General features: G+C 38.2%; 2 protein-coding genes across 5 annotated transcripts in view; one reads left to right on the top strand and one right to left on the bottom strand.

The window, feature by feature from the left end:
* Positions 1 to 15,121, top strand: part of WASHC4 (WASH complex subunit 4) — a 48,979-nt gene extending 33,858 nt beyond the window's left edge. For 3 of the 4 annotated variants that reach the window (XM_073000029.2, XM_078376209.1, XM_078376210.1), the window contains 12 exons: positions 493 to 567; positions 651 to 755; positions 1,894 to 2,028; positions 2,953 to 3,061; positions 4,276 to 4,342; positions 6,113 to 6,199; positions 7,363 to 7,510; positions 8,812 to 8,908; positions 9,803 to 9,999; positions 11,007 to 11,106; positions 12,550 to 12,625; positions 13,764 to 15,121. In XM_073000029.2, coding sequence (XP_072856130.2) covers positions 493 to 567; positions 651 to 755; positions 1,894 to 2,028; positions 2,953 to 3,061; positions 4,276 to 4,342; positions 6,113 to 6,199; positions 7,363 to 7,510; positions 8,812 to 8,908; positions 9,803 to 9,999; positions 11,007 to 11,106; positions 12,550 to 12,617 — 1,188 coding nt within the window. In that variant the 3' untranslated portion in view covers positions 12,618 to 12,625; positions 13,764 to 15,121. The remainder of the gene's footprint in view (positions 1 to 492; positions 568 to 650; positions 756 to 1,893; positions 2,029 to 2,952; positions 3,062 to 4,275; positions 4,343 to 6,112; positions 6,200 to 7,362; positions 7,511 to 8,811; positions 8,909 to 9,802; positions 10,000 to 11,006; positions 11,107 to 12,549; positions 12,626 to 13,763) is intronic. The other variant, XM_073000030.2, reaches the window with a different exon arrangement.
* Positions 15,122 to 15,978: 857 nt separating this feature from the next.
* The window catches only part of APPL2 (adaptor protein, phosphotyrosine interacting with PH domain and leucine zipper 2), a 32,813-nt gene continuing 27,480 nt past the window's right edge, over positions 15,979 to 21,311 (bottom strand). Inside the window, exons 18-21 of the mRNA XM_073000032.2 lie at positions 21,152 to 21,188; positions 20,894 to 21,034; positions 19,574 to 19,621; positions 15,979 to 17,812 (exon numbers count right to left, since the gene is read on the bottom strand). Coding sequence (XP_072856133.2) covers positions 17,681 to 17,812; positions 19,574 to 19,621; positions 20,894 to 21,034; positions 21,152 to 21,188 — 358 coding nt within the window. The 3' untranslated portion in view covers positions 15,979 to 17,680. The remainder of the gene's footprint in view (positions 17,813 to 19,573; positions 19,622 to 20,893; positions 21,035 to 21,151; positions 21,189 to 21,311) is intronic.

The raw sequence follows: 21,311 nt of genomic DNA, 5'->3' as shown, positions 1-21,311 counted from the left end.
GCTGCTAATAGCACACAGATGAATAAAACCTTTTGCCCACAAGCAAAGAGATTTTGAAAAAAGCAAACCACGAAACCATTAAAGTGGGAATAAGAACATTGTAATCTCTAATGGCTAAAGTGGATTTCTTTATTTTTAGTACTGTAAACGCTAGCTCTAGGATGTGGTTTAAAGGCCAAGTGAGACTGTGCCCTTTCAAATGTTGCTGGACTCAATTTCCCATCAATACTCGCAGAATCCTAACCCTCTTCTAGATTCATATGGCATTAGGGGCTTTACTATAGCTATGAAGGTCTAGACAGTATGTGGATGAAAGAACCACCTAGATACTTCCTTCAATTCCCATCATGGTGAATTTTCTGTTGCAAGTTTTGTCATAAAGAGAAACTTGTGTAGGATAAGGATGGTGACCATATTCCTATAGATGCTCCAGTTAGCAATAACTAGAATATTTAGAGAAAAAGTAATAATCACATAACATTGTTTTTTCAGGGCCTTGATGTTTTGGAAATTATGCGGAATATCCATGTATTTGTATCCCGATACCTCTACAATCTTAATAATCAGGTGAGACAGATGTGTATTTTTTAAAAACACAGTGATTTCCATTGTATAGCCATTATAATTATATGGCAAATATTTAATTGCAGATCTTCATTGAGAGAATCAGCAATAACAAGCATTTGAACACCATTAATATAAGACACATTGCTAATTCGATCCGAACTCATGGCACAGGAATCATGAACACAACAGTAAGTATTCCCGGCATAGCTTCTGAGTTTTGAGATTTGCTAACTTCGCTCAGGATTATATTATGAACATTATATAATAAGCAGTTGGTGAAATCTCTTACCCAGGTACACTTTATAAAATCAGACACAAAGAATATATTTGTGTATATGTGAGTGACAAATTTTGTATATAGTAAGGAAAATATGAGTACATAATGTGAGATAGGTATTTCATTTTACCAAGCAGTGACGGAAATCTTGTTGTACAATTTTATGTTGCTTAAGGCTGGTGTTGTCAGCCGTGGCTGTTTTTCTTTTAAATTAAAAGTTTTCGTCTTTAATTCCAAAAAAAGTATTAATCAATTAGTTCCCCAAACCAGTTGCAGTTCATGAAGCGTCCTGTGTCGGAACTCACCTTAATATGAGATTTTGCGACTCTCACGGAATCTCACAATTCCCACACAGCAGTGGAGTACCTTTCTCCCCACTGGCTGGAGGGCAGAGGAATTGAATGCAGGCAGAGAGATTGTTCTACCTCATGCTGCTACAGGGCTTCCACTCCCATAACTGAGCCCATGACATTCCTGCTAAATTACGGGAGTGGAAGGCCATTCAGTAAGGAAGTTCCCATCCCTAGTTATTATTTATCACATGTTTCTGTTGCTAGGTAGTGTTCAAGGTAGCCTACTTGATAACAAACAATTAAGGGTGGCAGAGCAGACTAGCTGTGATGGGTGGGCACAGTGTAGCTCTGGGATCTCATGGCTGGTTTGGGGTTTTTGGTCCCTGGCTTCCTCAGATTCCCACTCACCATGTTCATCTGAACAACCATTCAGATGGGCTTTCCAAGTGTAAGTGTACTGTATGTTACGGTTGTTATTATGTAAAACAAGGCTTGTAAAATGTATTTGTCCTGTGTGGTTCATGAATATGGAGTGGTTCAGCGTATAGAACCAGTGATAACAAAAGAGCAGTCACTCATGCATTTGCCTGTAATAATATGTTAGAGGGACGTTGTGATATTATTAAATGGGCAAAAATGTGTATGAGTCATGATTAAATGGAACTGAAGAGTAATTGTTATTTTAATTCTTCTGCAGTAGTGGCAGCTTTCTTCATATTGTCTATGTGGTTGCTTGTTTCTTTTTTAACACTTCAGGTGAATTTCACGTACCAGTTTCTCAGAAAGAAATTTTATATCTTTAGCCAATTCATGTATGATGAGCACATCAAATCCAGGCTGATCAAAGATATCAGGTTCTTTAGGGAAGTTAAAGATCAAAATGACCACAAGGTATGTTGCACGTAGAGGTCTAAGTCATTTCTTTGTATATATATAATGCCTTCTGAAATTCCCTGAGATACTAGTCCTCTGTCCGCTTATTCAAAGTAAACCCAGTTGAACTTGTCAGAATGTAAGATGTGCTTTTTATTGAGTGTGCTGAGTAGTTACGACCAAACAAATTTCTGTTCATAATGTTAAGAGCAGCAAAATTGTCAGTTAGCTGTGCTAGTTTCCCTATAACTGTAGAACATTTGTTTTTATTTTCCTTCAGCATCATTTGCTCTAATAACAAACCCTAAGCATTCCAGCAGTGTGAAAACTGAAGGGGGCAGACTGTTCTAATAGTTCAGTAAAGGCTCAGCACACATCCTTAGTAACCACTGAGTGTACAGTAACATTCAGAAATGTATGTGGCTTCTGCTCCATGCATTCCTGCAATTAACATTGGTGGTGTTATTGAGAAAGAAAGCTTTAAAATGGCTTCAAAAACAGATCAGTGATCTACAGAAAGCAATAGTTGTACATCTTTCTCTTTAAAAATTCCATGAGGTCTGTTGTTAAATGTTTTGCAAGGTAAGGGATATCATTAAAACGTTAACATGAAATATGATGGGTCTTTGTCTCAGAGTAGTACCTTTTTTAGTTAACATTGGAAGTAATATTTGTTGTACAGTATTTGTTACTATATATTCCACCTTTCCTCGAATGAGCTGCGTGGGTATATGTGCCTCTGCTCCTCTCCACTTCATTTTCACCATAGCCATGTGAGGTTGGTCATCCTGAGATACTGTGAATGGCCCAAAGTCATCCAGAGAATTTCATGGCTGAGTGGGGATTTGAACCCAGATCCCTGTTTATGAAAACAAACTGGGGCTGATAAGGCTACGTTCGTCTAATATTTGTTCTTAATGGGTTTGAAAATGATTTTTCTAGTATCCTTTCGAGAGAGCAGAGAAATTCAATCGGGGGATCAGAAAACTTGGAATTACACCTGATGGACAAAGTTACCTCGACCAGTTCAGGCAATTAATAAGTCAGATAGGTATGAAACTACTGTATACTGGACTGAAATGCATTACAATGTTACAGAATATATAATACTGAAATATACTGACTGAAATTGAAAGAACAGTTTTAAGTTACACATGCCTCTCAAGTTGTTTATTGCTGATCCCATGTCACAACAAAATAGCTTTGGGAAGACTCCTTGGTTTTGAAGGTGGTCTCATAGTTGTAGTGGTAGATGTTGAAGAAATACAGGCCATCTTTAACAGAGGGAAGCAGTTATACAGCTCACTGGCAAAATCTTGCATAGCTACACTAGCAGTGTAATCTTTGGAAGCTAAGTGCTGTGGACATTATCACTTGTACACTGAGTCATAAAAGTCTGTATGCATTTGATAATGTCTACAGTGCTTTCATAACTTGGAGCAGTTTGCCTCCAAAGGTTATACTATTTGTGCTATGCCAGTGTAACTACCCTGTTTCCCTGAAAATAAGTCCTAACCTGAAAATAAGCCCTAGTATGATTTTTCAGGATGCTCGTTATATAAGCCCTACCCCAAAAATAAGTCCTAGTTAAGTAAAACCATGCCCTCTGCCATTGGGCAGCAACCAGAAGAAGATGACATGACTGCATTTGAATAAAGATAGATGGTTGTAAATGAAAAAAATAAAACATCACCTGAAAATAGCCTAATGCATTTTTGGAGCAAAAATTAATACTGTATTTTTGGGAAACACAGTAGACAAGAGGATTTGGGCCTTTGCATTGCAATTATTAATTTTCCATTCATTCAACATTTCATTCATAAATAAATTCATCCTTGGCATCAAAATAACAGCTATTTTCATGTATAGGAGATTTCTCATTTTTAAGTACGGGCAGAGATTGGCTAGTTAACGCAACAAAAGACTTTTGTAGATCTTCTGTAGATCAAAATTAATACTTTAAATTGCATAGATTTTGTTGGCAAAATTAGTAGATGGATCCAAAAAGCCTTGTTTCAGTCTTGTTCTGTCTTCCCTTGCACTCAACAATTATCAGCATGACAATATGGTTATATTGGTAATTAATATACATACAGTATATAGAAATTAACTCGTATTGTGTTTGAAAGCTTTGTTAGACGTGTCTGACAGGTTTTATGTTTAAAAATCTATTTGGAATGTGATGGTACAAAGTGCACAGCCACTTATTTCTGTGTATAGCATAATTTCAGGTATTAACATTTATTTCTGTATTTTTTAAAAAAGGAAATGCAATGGGCTATGTACGAATGATAAGATCTGGTGGCCTTCACTGTTGTAGTAGTGCAATCAGGTATGTACTACCTACATTTCAGGATGCTTCTCAATATTGCTATAAAGTATTTGTACTGATAATTATGAAACCCTTCTGTTCTGATATTTCATCATCCATTGTTATTTACCATTAAAACAAAGGCAAGAGTTTATCATGCCTGCAAACGTGTATTGCAGCTAAATGCAGCAGCACAGAGTGGGGGCGTGGCCAGGACTCTTATTCTGTACCCCCCCCCCCCAAATAGAATTATTTCCACAAGTTTATGGAATAAACTGAAATTTGCCTGTTTTGTATAAACAGGATTTATCATGAACGTGGTATTTGGGTTCTTTTAAGACTCAGTGCCATAATGGCTCTCAGGAGAAGTATAGGCGAGCAACAGACCAATGAGTAAACAGGATAATAGACAGGAGGTGTACAACATTTGCACCCAAGGACTAAAGGAGTAGGGTGTGATAAAGAAAAGAAGTGATCAACCATTATGTTGTGTGTGAAATTAGCTTTGCATTACATTGGCTTTGGTGTAGGCAGGGGCCTGGATCCAATCTTTGGGCAGCCTATCTACCTGAGACAATAGGATTGCACAGTAGTGATTGGAATATCGGATCTACCATGATCTGAGTGTGTAGGTTCAACCCACCCTCTGTGTGTGTGGCAAACCCCCCAGGATGGATCTCTGTAGTTCCCCATTCAGTGTCCCTTATGGGGACCAGCTTGGGGAAGCGTGCTCCCACAACCCCTTTCTTCTAAAATTGGTCCAGCCTATCTGACAATAACAACAGTAAACAATCACACTCAGAAAATCAGTATTGCTGTGAGGAAGGGAATAAGCGTACCGCAGAAATCCCGGGAGTGACAGTAATGAAAATTCCAATGCACAGACATAGGGAAAAAAGCAGGACAATAAAGCTTGAGATAATAGATGAGGAGGTTCAAGATGGCAATAACTGGCTGTATACAGAGAGGTTTATATCAGCCTGGGTGAGTCAGGGAGAACGTTTTCTTCAGGATCAGCTAGTGGTGCTTATTTGTTTTGAGTACTCTCCTATTGCAGGATTGCATAGCATTGTCCTGTTAGAGGAAGAGGGTTGAGTAACTCTTCTGCTTGGGATTACAGCTGGGCAGCCTGGCAAAGGGGGTATTGAGTTTCACAAGGGTAATGTCAGTATTGTCTTGTCAGTGCAAATGTGACTAAAAGTATACTTTATTTACTTTTGGTAAATATAATTTGGAACTGAGTACAGGTTTAGTGTGAAATTGCACAGGACAAACATCCTGGAAAATATCCCCAATTTTGTAAAGCAACTCTGCCATTTATCGTTATTATTGTGCAAATGTATGCCTGCTTGGTTATGGGAATCTACTGGAGGGTGGCAATGGTAAACTACGCCTTGAACAGCTGACAGCATGCCTCAAAACCCCGTGAGGATCTTTAGAAATTGGAAGTGACCTCATGGCACACAACAGCAACCTCATTCTTTCTGCCATAGAGCAGTATTGCTGCTTGCTCTTCTGTTCTCCCATATGTTTGACTCCTCTTGTTGATTTTGACTAGCTTGTAAACTGTTTTTTAAGGGTTTAGTATGCTGATCAAGTAGAAAAGTGCTAGCATGGAGTAGCTCATGCAGTTGGAAAGTTTAGCAGTTTTCCTAGCCGTACAGAATATAAGCAAGTGCGTGTTAAGATGTGAACAGAAATGAGGCAGTGTAAGAAATAGGAAAATTAGATTCGTTGCTCTATAGATATTATCATTTAGAACTGTGAATAAATGTGACATATATTTTGTAGGTTTGTTCCTGATCTTGAGGACATTGTTAATTTTGAAGAACTTGTGAAAGAAGAAGGTCTGTCCGAAGAAACACAAAAAGCAGCCAGGTACAGAACGCATGGCAAAAACATATTTTATTCCTACATGCACGACTCTTTTAATAGTGCTCTCTGATAAAATAATACTGCAGCACAATTTACACCTATTGCTTTCAACTCTCTGTGAAAACTAGAAATAATAACAGGAGGGGGCTTTGCCTTTTTTCAGTGGCTTTTGGCTTCCAGGGGCATCAGATTGGCGAGTGGAAAGCAAGATGCAGGGCTCGAAGATCTATCAATCTGACAGCAATATTTTTACAGCGTTCTTTGTTAACAACATAATCCTTTAATTTTCAAATTGACAAAATTTCTTACAGAGCTAACTTGGGGTTAACTGTACATACAGAACACAAGGGATTCATTCATATATCCCAGTTTCTTGTTTGTTTGTTTACATTTACAAAATAAGGAACCTTTGAGACTACTTTAAGATAGAAGTAAAGAATTTGATCATTGATTTCCTTTGCCATTTATAGTTCTAGTGAACAAATCCCTTTCTGGCTGACATCTTGTAAAACTGAGAATTTTGCTTTCTCTTAAGAGTGCTGCAGCCTTTCTTTTTTCTTTTAAGAGCAAAGTTAAGCAAGAGAAATTTACTTTAGGCACTCTGTCAACAGAATGCTAGTCTGGTGCATGTAGAATAGATACTGGAAAAAGTAGGGGATGGTGTAGCTTGAACATTCCTTAGAATGAAATTGAACGTTTTTGTCATGTGTGTCCAGTCATGTTGAAGAAAAAGGATGAAGGCCTGTTAAAATAATTTCACAAACAAATAATAAATTGCTGCTTTCTTGCAGTCAAGATAAAGAACTGTTATGACATTTTCTGTATGGCTGGAAATTCTGTGTTTATTGTCATAAAGGTATAGTTCCATAAATGTATACAATGGCTGAAATCCAGTAGGAATTCACAGACAGACTAGGTCCATTGAATCAGTGGGGATTTGATAAGTTAACTCCTCTATAAGTTTCATTGATTAACTGGCCCTTCTGTAGTTGAGACTGGCAACTGGATTTCACCCATTGTTGTTCTATGCTTATTTTGGAAGCTAGAGATAGTAGCAGATTGCATTGGTGTTGCCTGTACTTATTATATAAAGACAAATAACTCTTAATATAAAATAGGATCAAAACATTTCCAACTGAAAATTCATGTATATCTCTGTTCTGCAGGCAACTGGATGCTGTTCTTGGTGATCTGACACGCAACTCTGCAGAAGGCACAGAATACTTCAAAATGTTGGTGGACGTGTTTGCTCCTGAATTTCGGAGTCCAAAGAACATGCATCTACGGAACTTTTATATAATTGTTCCACCACTGGTTAGTTTTTCCTTACCTGGTGTATTCATTTATTCATTGCGTTTATACATATGGTGCCTTTCCTCCAGCAAGATCAAGGTGTGTACATGGCTGCCCGCCCCAGGTTGCATCCTTGGAACAGTCTTGTGAGATAGGTCATGTGGAGAGACTATGACTAGCCCATATTCATCCAGTGAGTTTGATGTCCAAGTGAGGATCTGAATCTTAACTCTCATAAGCCCTAGCCCAGCACTCTAACCACTAGGCACTTGTGGAGCTTTCGCTGAAGTGGTTAGAATTTTGAAAGATGATTGCATGTAAATATTTTAAAGCCTCTGTATGAATCCTACAACTGGGTGAAAATGTATATGTACAAAATTTGAACCTATAATGCTAATTGATACAGTGGGGTCTTGACTTGAGAACTTAATCCATATTGGAAGGCGGTTCTCAAGTCAAAAAGTTCTCAGGTCAAATCTGCATTTCCCATAGGAATGCATTGAAAACCATTTGATCCGTATCTGCTCTTTTCCGTCCATAGAAACTAATGGGCAGCTGCTATTCCGCCTTCGACCACTAGAGGGGGATATTTTGTTTCTTTTTTTCTTAGGTCAAGAAAGGTTCAGGGAAGGCAGGGAAAATACAGTCCAGGCAGTACAGTATGAGGCAGTCTGAAGACTGTCTCCCAATCCACTCTCTAAACGCTGGGAGGAGTGAGGAAGCAGACAGGCACCCTTTTCACTGGCCAACAGTTAACTGAAAGTTCACATTTTGCACTTTCCCTGCCTCCCACATGGGTTTTTTTCAGTTTGTAACTCAAATCTAAGTACTTAAGTCAATATTTTCCTATGAGAGCGGTTCTTAAGTCAAAATGTTCTTAACTCGAGCCGTTCTTAAGTCAAGACCCCACTGTATATGGAGTAGGGGAATTACTCTGTGAAATAGCATATACTTTGCATAAAGAATGTTCTGTATTTTACTTGCATTATCTTTTGTGAAAGAGTGTTAGGTGACAGGGCTGGAAAATATGTACCTGACTAGATGACCCATTGGTCTAACTCTGATATTGAAATGGTCGGTATCCTTGTACAACTAAGATATTCAAAAATTTAGTTCTGCTTCAGTAAAGTTATTTTCCAAAAGTAGCTAAAGAGGCTTTTAAAAATGCACTTTCAGATATCTTGATGAACAACGCGTAGAAGTAATAGGAGCATTGAGGACTTAACTTTGGGGTTTAAATTTAATATTTTAATTTTACCAAAGTTCAGAAAGTTTTCCTTGTTTTAGAGACTTTGGAGCAACTTCTTACCCCTTGTCCTTAGGCTCTCAACTTTATAGAACATTCGATCAGCTGCAAAGAGAAGCTGAACAAAAAGAACAAAGCTGGTGCAGCCTTCACTGATGATGGTTTTGCCATGGGTAAGTTCAGGAGGAACATTCAACTCTTCTGCAAGGACTTTGTGTTTCTGGAAGAATCACTTAGTTAAAAGGCATGCATGGAATGACCACTGCTCGGTATTATGTTAAAAATATGCACAGACCATGCTCATATATATATGTATTCCTGTGGATATTCCTCATACATATTGCTTATTCACTTTCCATGCAAAAGTCCCATGCTTGTTTTCTGCCGTCTCCCGTTAAAGAATCTTAGAGACCATAGTTGTGAAGAAGAAAAAAACCAGCAACTGCCCACCACTGCCTTGCATCTTGGAGAGTCACTACTTATGTAGGCAAAATGTTTTAGGTGATGCAGTAGCCTGTGACATTTGCTATGCCATCTTAAGATTCAGAAAGCTTTGAATTAAGGAGTTTTGAGGGTGGTGACGAAAAGGACTTTAGTTAGCTTTGTGCTTTTTCCCAGATCTAGTAGCGTTCTGTGAATATTGTTCACCAAGACACCTCCAGACCCTGTTTCTGGCCAGCAATTCATCTTCTGTCACAGTGCCCTCAAGTAAATAAATTCACCTAAAAAGACAGAAATTTGGACCAGAATGGATTTGGGCAACTTCCCCCCCCCCCCCCCCCCCCGCAGTCATAATATACTCTTAAATTGTCACCACATTCCTGTGTTAACAGTATTTTGGACAGATGTCCTCTTCTGTTTTTGTAGTTAAATATTGACAAGCACCAACTGAGACAAACTGCTAAGCCAAAATACAAACAAGTATAAAGATTATAGATTAAAATTATAATCTGACATTTTGGTGTTTAGTATCATGTGACATGGGAAGTTGTTTATGTTGCTTATCAAAAGTTGATTCAGCGCATGTGTGTAAACTACATTTAACTTGAATTTTCTAAACCCAACAGGTGTCGCTTACATTCTGAAACTTTTAAACCAGTATCAAGAATTTGATTCCCTTCATTGGTTTCAGTCAGTCCGAGAGAAGTATGTCAGGGAGATCAGAGCATTAGCAAAGCAACAGAATATCCAGTCGGCTAGTCAAGATGAGAAGCTGCTACAGACTATGAACCTTACTCACAAGAGACTGGAAGTTTGTTTGCAGGTATTGTTTCCCATTAATTGCACAATTTATTTCCCTTTTAAAGGTTTGGTTATCAGACTGATGTTTATCAGTCTAACTGAAGTATCAGTTAGTCAGGTAGTATTTTGAGGGTAAGAATCCTGCTATTAAAAGATTAAACTCTTTAATGAAGTCAAGGTACAACTTGGTATTAGTGTGAAAATATTACATACATAAAAAGTGTAGTGAATTTCTATGATGGATTTTATACAGAATCAGTGCTTGGGGATAAACATGTCCCATATCCTGAGAACTATAGATCCAGTTCATTTATTTATTTTATTTATATCCTGCCTATCTGGTCTAACGACCACTATAGATCCAGTTCTTGTAATCAGATTCTTTGTCCTTCTGCTATAAGTGTGTGAAAACAAAATATACTTATGCAAGAAGGTACTTTGTATTTTACTTTCCCATAAATAATTTTGATTAGCTGATGGTAAAAATTAAAATTTTAAGATTTGGAAGCACTGTGACCTTTTAAAAAGTCTGGGGAGTCTGGAATTAGGATAGCAGGTAAGGTTTCCAAATTTTAAAATGTTTAAGAATCATTGATTTGGGGAGAAAGGGTCTTGTGATAAATGTGTGTTCAAGCGATGGAGTTATTGCTATTCAAAACAATGATACTTTGAACAGACAGTGTTAATTAGGTGATAGTTGATAGGACTCTTGCAAGTTCACATTGATACGATAGGGAGGTGTTCTCAATGTCTGCAGAGACAAAGCAAAAATGGGTATGTTATTGTGAAACAAGGCTGTGGAATAAAGAAAAAGACGCTGATTGGTTGACTTCTGGATGGTGTTAGTACTCTCATCTTCCTTGTGTTTTATTCATAATGCCTGAGAGCTGCAGTTGGTAGTTTGTATGCAAATGATACAGCAGTACTATTGGATATTGGGGGTTCTGGTCTTTGTATGGTTTACACAACACGGTGGTTCTTATTCTGTGATAAGATGAGCAGTTGCTGATGCCCTTTCCTTTTTTATAGGAGTTTGAACTGCTTCATTTCTCACTAAGCAGTGCAAGGATCTTTTTCAGAGCAGACAAAACTGCGGCAGAAGAAAATCAAGAAAAAAAAGACAGAGAAGGTTAGTGAACAATGCTATTTATTTAAAATATTTTTCCCTGCCTTTCTCCTTAAAAGGACCCAAGGTGGTTCTGGGGAAGTATGCCATTGGCTTCAAGTAGTTTTTGATTATTATGTGGTGTAAAACCATGAAACCATAGTCCTATTCTGTTGCTCTTCTGTTGTTGTTCAAGACTTGAAGAATATATGAAGAGGACCTACGTGGGTTATTATTTTCACACTAAGGAAACTGCCACCTTGGGTCCATTCATGGAGAAAGGCGGGGTAAAAATATTTTAAATAAATAGATAAATTTGCTTCTTGCATCCTCAATTCTGCTATCACTAGTTTATAATACCACCTTCAAAACAGTGGAATGATAACAACAATCATTAAACATGCAGTACTACTTCCCCCTAAAATTTTCTAATTCCTTTAAATCTTCCATGCTGTTTGGCATTAAAAAGCATGGGAGATTTAACAAATGACTAAAGATGTCACATTTAACATGGATATTGCTTGGGAAATCAAGTCAACTTAATACCAAAGGATGGTTTGCATTATCATCCAACTTCTGTTATAAATTGCTCACTTCAGTATAAGTGAGGTGACTAGTCAGTATTACATAGATTCATTCACTTAAATTAGAAATGCTCCTTTCTAACAGTGACTAGAATTCAATTTAATACTTAAATGGCGAAAGCCCATTGGTATGAATTTTGTCAGTGAATTGTCACTGGATAAGAAGTCATTGTTTGCATTTCCTGCAACAGCAATTACAGCTCTGTTGGACTTCATCACTAGTGGCAATGTGCTAGAGATCTATGCCAGCAGGCATTACGTAATAGGATTTTGACTAGAATAGGTGACAGACACTGAAATATTAAGTGGATCATAGTTGGTAGCCCGTTTTGGTTTTGCTAATGCTGTGTTCATCCCAGCCCTCCACCAAGTTCATGAAGTTTTTGCTTTTACAGGTTGGTGTTGACGGGGTGGGTTTATCTTAAGTAATACCATACATTGTTTTGAGTTGACTACAACATGCTAGTATTAGTTTTAACTTTAAAAGAAAAAATGAGGTGCTCTGCAGCCGCCCATATTTCCTGGAATGCCCATGAAAGGTTGATCCAAATGCCCAGAAAATCTTAGTTGAAAATACCAGTTCAGCTCTATGGATTCAGACTTTGATCCTAGAAATAACAACGACTGTTGTGGTCCCAGATTTTTCTGCACCATCCATAAAGGGGGTGTATTTAGAGCCCAAGGAAGTGGATTTCATCCACAAAAGCTTGTTATTTAATTTTTAGTGGTCCAATAAAAGATATCACCATCTTGCATTTGTGTAAACTTGATCCTCTGAACGGAGTATCTTGAGCTCATCTTCAGGTTGTTAATACTGCTGGACTTTATTTATGAAGTGTTTGTGTTGACTGTGTTTTGTTGATTTTTTTTTTTTTTTACGTAGAAGAAAGTGGAAGACCAGGCAACGGGGATCTGCCCAACTCTACTTCTGCAGAGCCTATTGTGAAATGATAGCCTGGGTATATGTTTTTTCTGTTTATCCTAGTGCCATTTCAGGGCTATAAACTGTGAATATACAGTTAAACTTTTACATTCTGCAGCAGCTGAGAAAATAAGAGGATGTACTTCTAGCATTATTAGGGAGCACCCTCGTCCCCTCCACCCACCCAACATTTTTGATGTGATGATCAAGTAAAACTAAAAATTAGATCTGGATGGATATAGTGCAACTATTTTCAGCATCTTGGGCAAGTGTTCCATTGTTTAAATTGCCCTTAGTTATGGTATCATGCTGGTATTTAGCACTGTGATACCAGTCTGAACTAGCGTCAGCTATGGGAGAGGTAACAGTGTTGAGCAGGAGATGCTAGTTGATGCCACTTCAGGACTAATATGGCAGTACTAAAGACCAGTTTGACATCATCATGAAGAGCAATTTAAATAAAGCATATCCTTTCCAAGTATGTTTTCTTACCCATCAAGATATGCTGAACCAAAAACAGAACAGCAGATAGGCAGTGTTTCCTGATCTGTTGTCTTCTCAGTTTATTAAAGTCACTGTCATGCTTGCCATTCTTTAAGATGAATAGTAAGAATTAATTAATTTGTTAATTCTAGAGCTTGAAAGGTTACTTTCAGAACTAATTCATTAGTTACAATTACAAGGCCCCAAAGGTTGCCAGTTATTGCTATGGTTAGTTTTAACTGTAGTCTTTATTCTTTCTCAAAAACCAAATACTGCAATCCCTTGACTTGTGTCTCAGAACCCTGCTATCTCAACACCCACTGTTTAATGTGGCTGTGTCTCCACAATTATAAAAGGTTAGTTGCACTGCAGAAGTTAGTTGCACTGCGTTATCCCTTGCTACGTCAGAGCCACAATGTGTTTAATTAAACCTTTGTTACTGGGGGAAGGAACTAGTAATTTGTAACTAGTTAAACCTAATTGTGGTTAAAAATGGATTGTTGTTCCGCTATGTCCTTCTGCCAGTACAACAAACAGCATATGCAGAACAGATTTGCCCTCTTGTCTTGCAGACCCTCAGGAATAGATATGGGGCTCTGGGGGGCGGGGAAGGGGAGAGACAGTACTCACTCAGACAGAATATGCAAAACATGTTCCACTCACGTTCTCCTTTCTGTTATGTATGAACCTAGAGCAATGGTTATTTGCTGCACGTGATGAAATCAAACTGGCATGGAACTTTTTCAACTTCAGAAATGGCAGTGACTGGGAAGTGCGGAAAAACCCATCATTTACCATTCATCCTTTCTGCTTGAGTTTTGCTAAAGAATGCATTTTGGCTTAATGTACAGTTTGGGGTGGAGAGACATTTGCTGTTTTATGTTTTCATAACAACTTCACAGTTGTTTTTATAAATTCTCTTGAATTGAATTGAAATGAGATAAACATACATCATTTGTTGTAATGTTGCTTATTTTCTCCTTACGTCCCTGTTTCAAAATCTGTCATAGTCTGTAGACCTCTGGAATCCAAAGAAACTGCCAACTTCTGTCTTTTAATTCTTGACCCTGTACAAATGTGTAAATTTAAAGCTGTAAAGTTTTGTTTTATTTTTGGCTGCTTATTTGAAAGAAACCTGAGATTAGGGCATACATGTGCCTGAACTGTACAGTATTAAACTAACAGCCTTAGTTCTACACTTTAAACATCTTGTCTCCACCTGGGTCTTAACTCACATATACTGCTTTTGTGAATATATACATATGTGCAGTCATATAGCTTTGTTTATGAATATAGGATAGTATTCTGAACACCTCTCATGCTATAGAACCAATTAATATTTCCAGTTTAGTCCTGAAGCAGGTTGTGGTACATTTCTACAAAAAACATAGGCTTCAGTTTAGATTATGGTTTCCCTAGCTGCTACACATATGTGTGTGATACATTAAAACTGGAAATCACAATCTTATTGAAGTATGTGAATAAGGAAAAGCTTAGGAAGGCGATTAGGTTTAGTTTACTGAAATGCTCTATAAGTATTATTTTTCTGCCACCCCACCTTTACTAATCTGTCTTCAAGCATGAAGCAGTAAATACAGCTATATTTTCATACTACTTTGTTTATGAAAGCTAGAAATAAAGGGGATGCTTCTTTGACTTAAGATCCTTTATTTCCATGTGGTATGTAATGGAAAATAAATCCTCAAACTGTCTTAAGTGGAAGAAAAGTCAACCCAGAAGGCTCCCTTAGCAATTATGTGATCTTATTTCAGAAAAACATTTGAGTTCATCAGGCTTATCAGGAGTGATCAATGGGCCAAAACAGCAAAGCCATCAATATTTGTATACTTGAACTTCTGACTGAGGTGCAAATTAGAGGTCCTGTTGTATGTTGTCATTCTGTAAGTTGACCAGTTCCATCTGAAAGCTATGTTCAAATGCTCAGGAATGAAGGGGACCAAATATAACATGTCATTTAACAAAAAGACTGTTACCTCAGTTTTCGTTCTGTCAGATATTGTGTATGTAATAAATGTAACTTTGGAAAGTAGCTTTACTCGACTCCATGCATCCTTATTGCCTGAAGGTTTCTGTCCTTGGAAAGAGTTTCAGTATTTTTGTGAGGGAGCAGCTTTAACAATGAAACTGCTTCTATGAATGAATTTAACAGAACATAGAAATTTTCATTAGCATGCTACAAGAGCTAGTTGGATCGCCCTTTTGGTCTTAACAGGCTCCCAAGTGTGACTGTCCTTCAAAAAATTACCTGCTTTCTTCCCAGAGGAAGATAACTAAATGAACAGTTCAGTATGCCCAATTTAGTGTTGTTGAGAGATTGTTTAAATTAAAGAAATATACAAACTACTTGCTATCAGCAAGAATAACAGATTTACCATCTGAAGAGTAATATACTGTACTTGCTGAAGCTGACTCCAAGTGATGTCTGAAATATTAAAGTTATAGAAAAAGAGAACAGACTTCTCCCACAGTGCATACACTGTACCCACAAATTTTGAACATAGCAAGGATGGATCTGATGCAAGCCCCCAATTCTGAGGCACTAATCTGTTGGGGAGAGGAGATACTTTACTAAAATGGGGCCCACCTCCCCATTTTCCCATTAATGTGGTCACTACAACTTTGCAGCTGGGCAAGCAGGAAAATATATATTGGGTGGTGTTCCCGTTACCTTAAACTAGAGAGGCTAGAGTGTGATTTAACTGACATCAAAAGAGTTTGGACTTGCCTTGCACAATAGCAGATGTCACCTATGTTCTCCTGCCTCTTTCTTCAGGATCTTAGAAGTGTTTCCAGTCTTCATTATTTAGTATTGTACTTTTGTGTTCTGATTGGCCATATCCATTGTGTTGATCACAAGCCAAGATGACTTCGTTTCAGGCAATGACATGTAGTTCAAATATGATTTTAATCTATCATTACTTCTAAACATTTACTTTGCTAGCATTAAAACATCCTTAACATTACATTTTTAAAAATCAGGTTAATACCTCCATTAGAGCTGGCTCTGTTCTTGCATATGACTTCAACTGAAAATAGTAAACCTAGATGACTCAACACAGTGGTTTGTCCCATTTCCTGCTAGCTACAACAGCATCAAACTTGTAAAAACATATAGGCAATCTTATATCAGTTCTCTTTCCGGAATTGCTTCCTGGGGCAGATTTGAAGAAATTTTTCAGCTGAGGAACTGGTCAATCTTAAACAAGCCCCTTCATGTGAAGCAGTTCGTCTACCTGGCTCAAGAATGGTTAGAAATTCAGAAAAATTAATTTTTATGGGTGTACATCCCTAATGAATGGCTGAGACTTCTAATGGGCTCAATGAATAACTTCTGGCCCACCTGCTATGTCAACTGAGCTAGGCTATGGTATGGTCCCCACAAAAAAACAGCAGGCACTTAAGAGTAGAGATTGGGAAGGTGAATACGAAGCCCGCCATCACAGCTGGCTGGCCTGATTAAACCCTCCCCCCCACACACACTGGGTGTCCGCTTACTGCGTGATGTGCTGCTGTCATTCTCTCCATGCCAATCGCAGAAGTAGCCTGGCTAGGGATACCATGCCTCCCGGTGCTGCTGGCCAATCTGGTGAGGAGGAGGGATGACAAGCATACAGCTGCTGATTGGTCAGCAGCCCAGGCAGGCACGGAAGCATCAGCCAGGCTACTTCTACGATTGGCATGGAGGCAAGAATGACAGCAGTGTGTGCCATGTGGACACGCGGTTGCGGGTGTGTGTGGAGGGTTTAATCAGGCCAACCGGCTGTGATGGCAGGCTTCCTATTCATCTCCCCTGGCAGATGAATACGAATCTCCATCTCTACTTAAGAGTAATGACTGAAAGCTTACTCCAGATAAAAGTATAAAAATAGATATTAATAGGAAAGTGTTTAGAGAACTATTTGATAAACCATCTAGTTCAATAGTGATTCTATTATCCTTTTTAAAAAGTATACTAGAGCCTAAAAACAATATAGAAACAAATAATGCATTTCTTTCAATTGTTACTGAGATATATAAAAACTAAAGATCCATTTGGGCTGTGGGTATTCCAGGCTCCCAATACTGGATGCAGTACTAGATGCTACTTACTGAGGACCTCTTCATTTTTATCTCCTTGCCCTAAAATGATCAGCTCCTGACATTTTAGGAGCTTTTTCTGAAGTGTGTATGTAGTAAGATTTCTAAGAGCCTAGAAGATGAAGTCTCATGGCCCCGTAAAGCTTCTTGCTGCTTCCCACAGCTAGTAGAATCATGTGGAATACAAAGATGTGCAGTTAAAGGAGCGCACACAGTCCTGACTGCAGTCAGAAACAAGAAGCTGGGTTCCTAAAAGAATGTAGATGAGGAGGTGGCTTAGCATCTGAAGAAGAACCCTGGCGAGATCTTGAAAAATGTGCTGGTAGACATCAGGCTCCCTTCAGTGCCAGTAGCAGATGACCTCATGATGACAGCTGGGAGAATTTGAAGATTGTCACTTCATCATGCCAGACATTCAGACCAAGTTCTCCTTTTGTGCTATCTCTAGGTATCCACCCATGTTGAATTGTAGCTCAGAGCAGTGTTTAGCCTATTCCTAAGAAACTACAACTTATGCTTCAGATTCTTCCTGCCCATCTCCATGCACAGCATTGTCCTCTTCTGACTGGTCATTCAACAGCATGAATTTTCCATCATTGGTCAGTGGCATAGATGACATTAACTGAGCTAATGCTTCTGGATCCTGTAATGAAAATGGAGTCAGAGGCAAAAGAATTAGGCTCAGGCCAAACATGCAACCATTTACTCCTGTGCAGCCCCTATTCAGATTGTTCCCTACACCTGCACTTTACAATTTAGAAAGCCAGTACAGAGTTACTGTATTTTTCCATTTATAACACCCCTCTGTTTGTAAGCACACACACTTCTTTTCTAACTCAAAAATTAAGAGAACAGCTTTGAGTATTCAGCCTCTGGGCTTAGAACACTCGGGCATTAGGAGTCCCTGTTGAATCTGAGCCTACAGGCTACACCTCCAATGAGGTGTATTCCAATTAGTTTGTTCAGCATCAGCTGATGTCAGTTCCAGAAGGCTTGTGATTGGAGGAAGGTAAATCTCGTGACTGACGGAAGACTGTTTACAAAGGCAAGGTACGGGGCAGTTTTCTTCTCAGCTCTCTCAGCTTACTTCCGTGTATAAGATGCACCTCAATTTTTAGTGTAATGCTTTTAGGAAAAAGTAGTGTATTATACACAGAAAAATATGGTATTAATGTCATAAATGACTTCTGATTTGGCTCTCAGTCATGAGTTATCATGAGAATTCTCAAAACAAGTTTAATCAGGTTTCTAATTTAATGCATTTTAATTATAAGACATGTTGCTAAAATGAGTTGGAGGACAAGTTACAAACCCAATAAGTTACCAAACTGGATTAAAGCAAGTTTCAGCTTATTTGACAGCAGAAAATATTTTTGCACGAGTCATTTGTCCCAGTAGACTGCAGAAACCCACTTCAACCTGCAGAATATTTTCCATATGTATTCACACTCTGCTGCAGTGAAAACAATTTCTGGGAAACATTTTCACCACAAGTCTCGTGCTGCAGCTTACTGGATAAACTAGTTTCAATACATACATGAAACACCTGGAAAAACACTCCTTGCTGAAGGTTGGGTGCATCAGTTAACCATCAAGTTCTTAATATAAATAATTCTGATTTGGAAATGGTACAAAACCTTTTGCTTGCATTTCTCCACACAGCACAAATAAGCTAGACATGAGCTAAAGCAAATAACAGACACCCGATTTAGATGGAAAGATGTAGCTACAAGCTATCCTTATCCTATTTGTGTTTTCGCCATGATTTCCCCCCTCATTTTCATTACCACTAATAAGGCTGCACTAACCGCAGTTCTATACTTTTGAAAGCCTAATTCAAAGTATGTCTGTTCAGATGCTAAGCACTATGCTGACTGAAGCACAGGCTTAAATGCTCCCTTACATGAAACTTAAAGCTGGCTCCCTATAATTGATTGACTAATTGATTGATTTAAAATATTCATACCCCTCTTTTTTCTCAAGAGGCCCCACAGTCGCTTAAAATGCCAATACCCTAGAGAAATATAATGCAGTACTTCACCCGTGTTCCCACTATCTTAACTGCGCAAATCAATCAGTTTTAACTAAGTAACTACTTATGCTGGATTAGTTTAAGGAATTTCCTAGAAATTCACCGAACTGTCAGTATCATGTACTTTCTGAGTAAAGAGAATCTGCTGGGACTCCACAAAGCCAAGAGTAACACGTGTTCCTCGACAAATCCTTTTGGACTGCGGCTTTCATCACCACTGGTGATGCTGGCCGGGGCTGAAAAGAGCAGTCCAAAAGCTTTCATCCACAAGTTGCCAACCGTTGCCCAAATTACACTGGGTGCTAAAGCCTTGGAAGATTCACCACACTTCAAGGTAAAGTGAGAGTAAATGGAAGAACAAGAGCATGTTACCTTCCGAGCCTCAAGAATTTCTTTTCCCAGGCTTATTGCATAGCAAATCTGAAGAGGAAGCAGAGACCGTCTTAGAAGAAACACACAAAGGGTTTAATTGTATAGATCTGATCAATCGTCTGGGCAGACCACTGTTTTGAGTAAATGCTAAGGGGCAAGACTAAGTAATTCCAGAAAATTATCAATTTCAGGAAAGTGTTTTTCTATTATCATCCGATCCACGCTAGAGCACTAGAAAATCCTAAGCCTTTGGGAGTAGCTCCATGTCAGTTAAAAGAGGAATAACAAGTACGACTGGAACTTTCCCAGTTATGAGATGGTGCCACACAGTGACAAGTGTTGCAATGGTTTATTCCCTGCACTGACAGTAGGTTGGGCTACACGGCCTTTAATTTACCTTCCAACTTATGATTCTACAAAGGAGTCAGGAGCCTATGGCTTCCCAAATGTTGCTGGACTACAAATTCCATCATGTTTCACCAGTGCTGATAACTAGTAATAGATCAGATCCAGGTGCACTTACTTCATTAGATGCTGAAAAAAACATTTGATTAAAAATATTGGCAATTTATGTTTGCTGCTTTAGAAAAATGTGGATTTCCTCAGATTTCCTCAATTTGTAAAATGGATTACAATTGTAGACCTCCATCCTAAATGGCAAAAGTAAATGTAATCCTTTCTGATTTTGATGTCTGAAGTAGAAAGCTCATATTAAAAAATATATAAAAGTTAGCCTTTAAGGTGTCACCTCATTTTTATCTTTTCTTACTTTTTTATTTTTATTTTGTTTTCACCTATGATTCTTTCTGATCCCTTTTATTTAGAAAGAGGTAACAGGCAGGGCTGTCTTTGTCTCCACTGTTATTTATGTTTGGAACAATTGGCATGTGCTATTTTAGACAGAATAGGATAAACCATGGTTTTGCTCATGAACAAGTAGAGTATAAACTAGCTCTATATGTAGATGATTTGTTATTATTTATTGGTAAACCAGAAATATATATACTGTATCAGAATTAATAAAAATAATTGATAATTTTGGCTAATGGCCTTCTTAAGAAAACACTGGAAAACCAACAGCACAGAAGAATTTCAATTTCAGTACCTTATTCAACTGAATGAAGAAGAAAACAGGATTATGGATGATGATAAGTAAGGAAATTGCTACGATATCCTGCCATTTCCTTTGTTACGTTTTGAATGTTTTGCTTGGAATCTAAGCAAGGGAAGTGATATCACCAACCCTCCTACAACTTCTAACTAAAGACCACAATTAGAATTTCTTAATGTATTTTAAATGCAACAAAACCATCTCCAGACCTTTTCGCCTTCTGTGTTACTCTCAAACACATAAGCGCTCAGGGAATCTTCGCCTGGAGACTCAGAGACACAAACTACGAATCCAATCAGCCTTTTATTTTCTTGATGAGCTGCAAACTGTGTCACACTGGCAAGTTCAAACTGGAAAAACAAGTTTCAGAATTACAAGCATCCTCCTAAGAGCTTCCCAACTGGCAGCTTAGCATGTAAAACCAATTGCCATGTATATACTCTGATTAAAAAGAAACGTACACTTACATTTGCTCTTGTAACCTGGGTCTGAGGATCTATTAATCTGTTAAGAATGTAAAAGAAAGAAAAATCCAGATGAAGTCCTTCCCAAAACCAAACAATGATAAAAAACGAGAGGCTACTCTCAAGCTGGCTGCAATTCAGGCTGCAAAGCGAAACCCACTGA

Source organism: Pogona vitticeps, chromosome 5 (genome assembly GCF_051106095.1).
Source record: "Pogona vitticeps strain Pit_001003342236 chromosome 5, PviZW2.1, whole genome shotgun sequence".
In the NCBI taxonomy this organism is placed as follows: Eukaryota; Metazoa; Chordata; class Lepidosauria; order Squamata; family Agamidae; genus Pogona; species Pogona vitticeps.
Note: the sequence above shows the minus strand (reverse complement) of the source record. Positions and strands in the feature narration are given on the sequence as shown.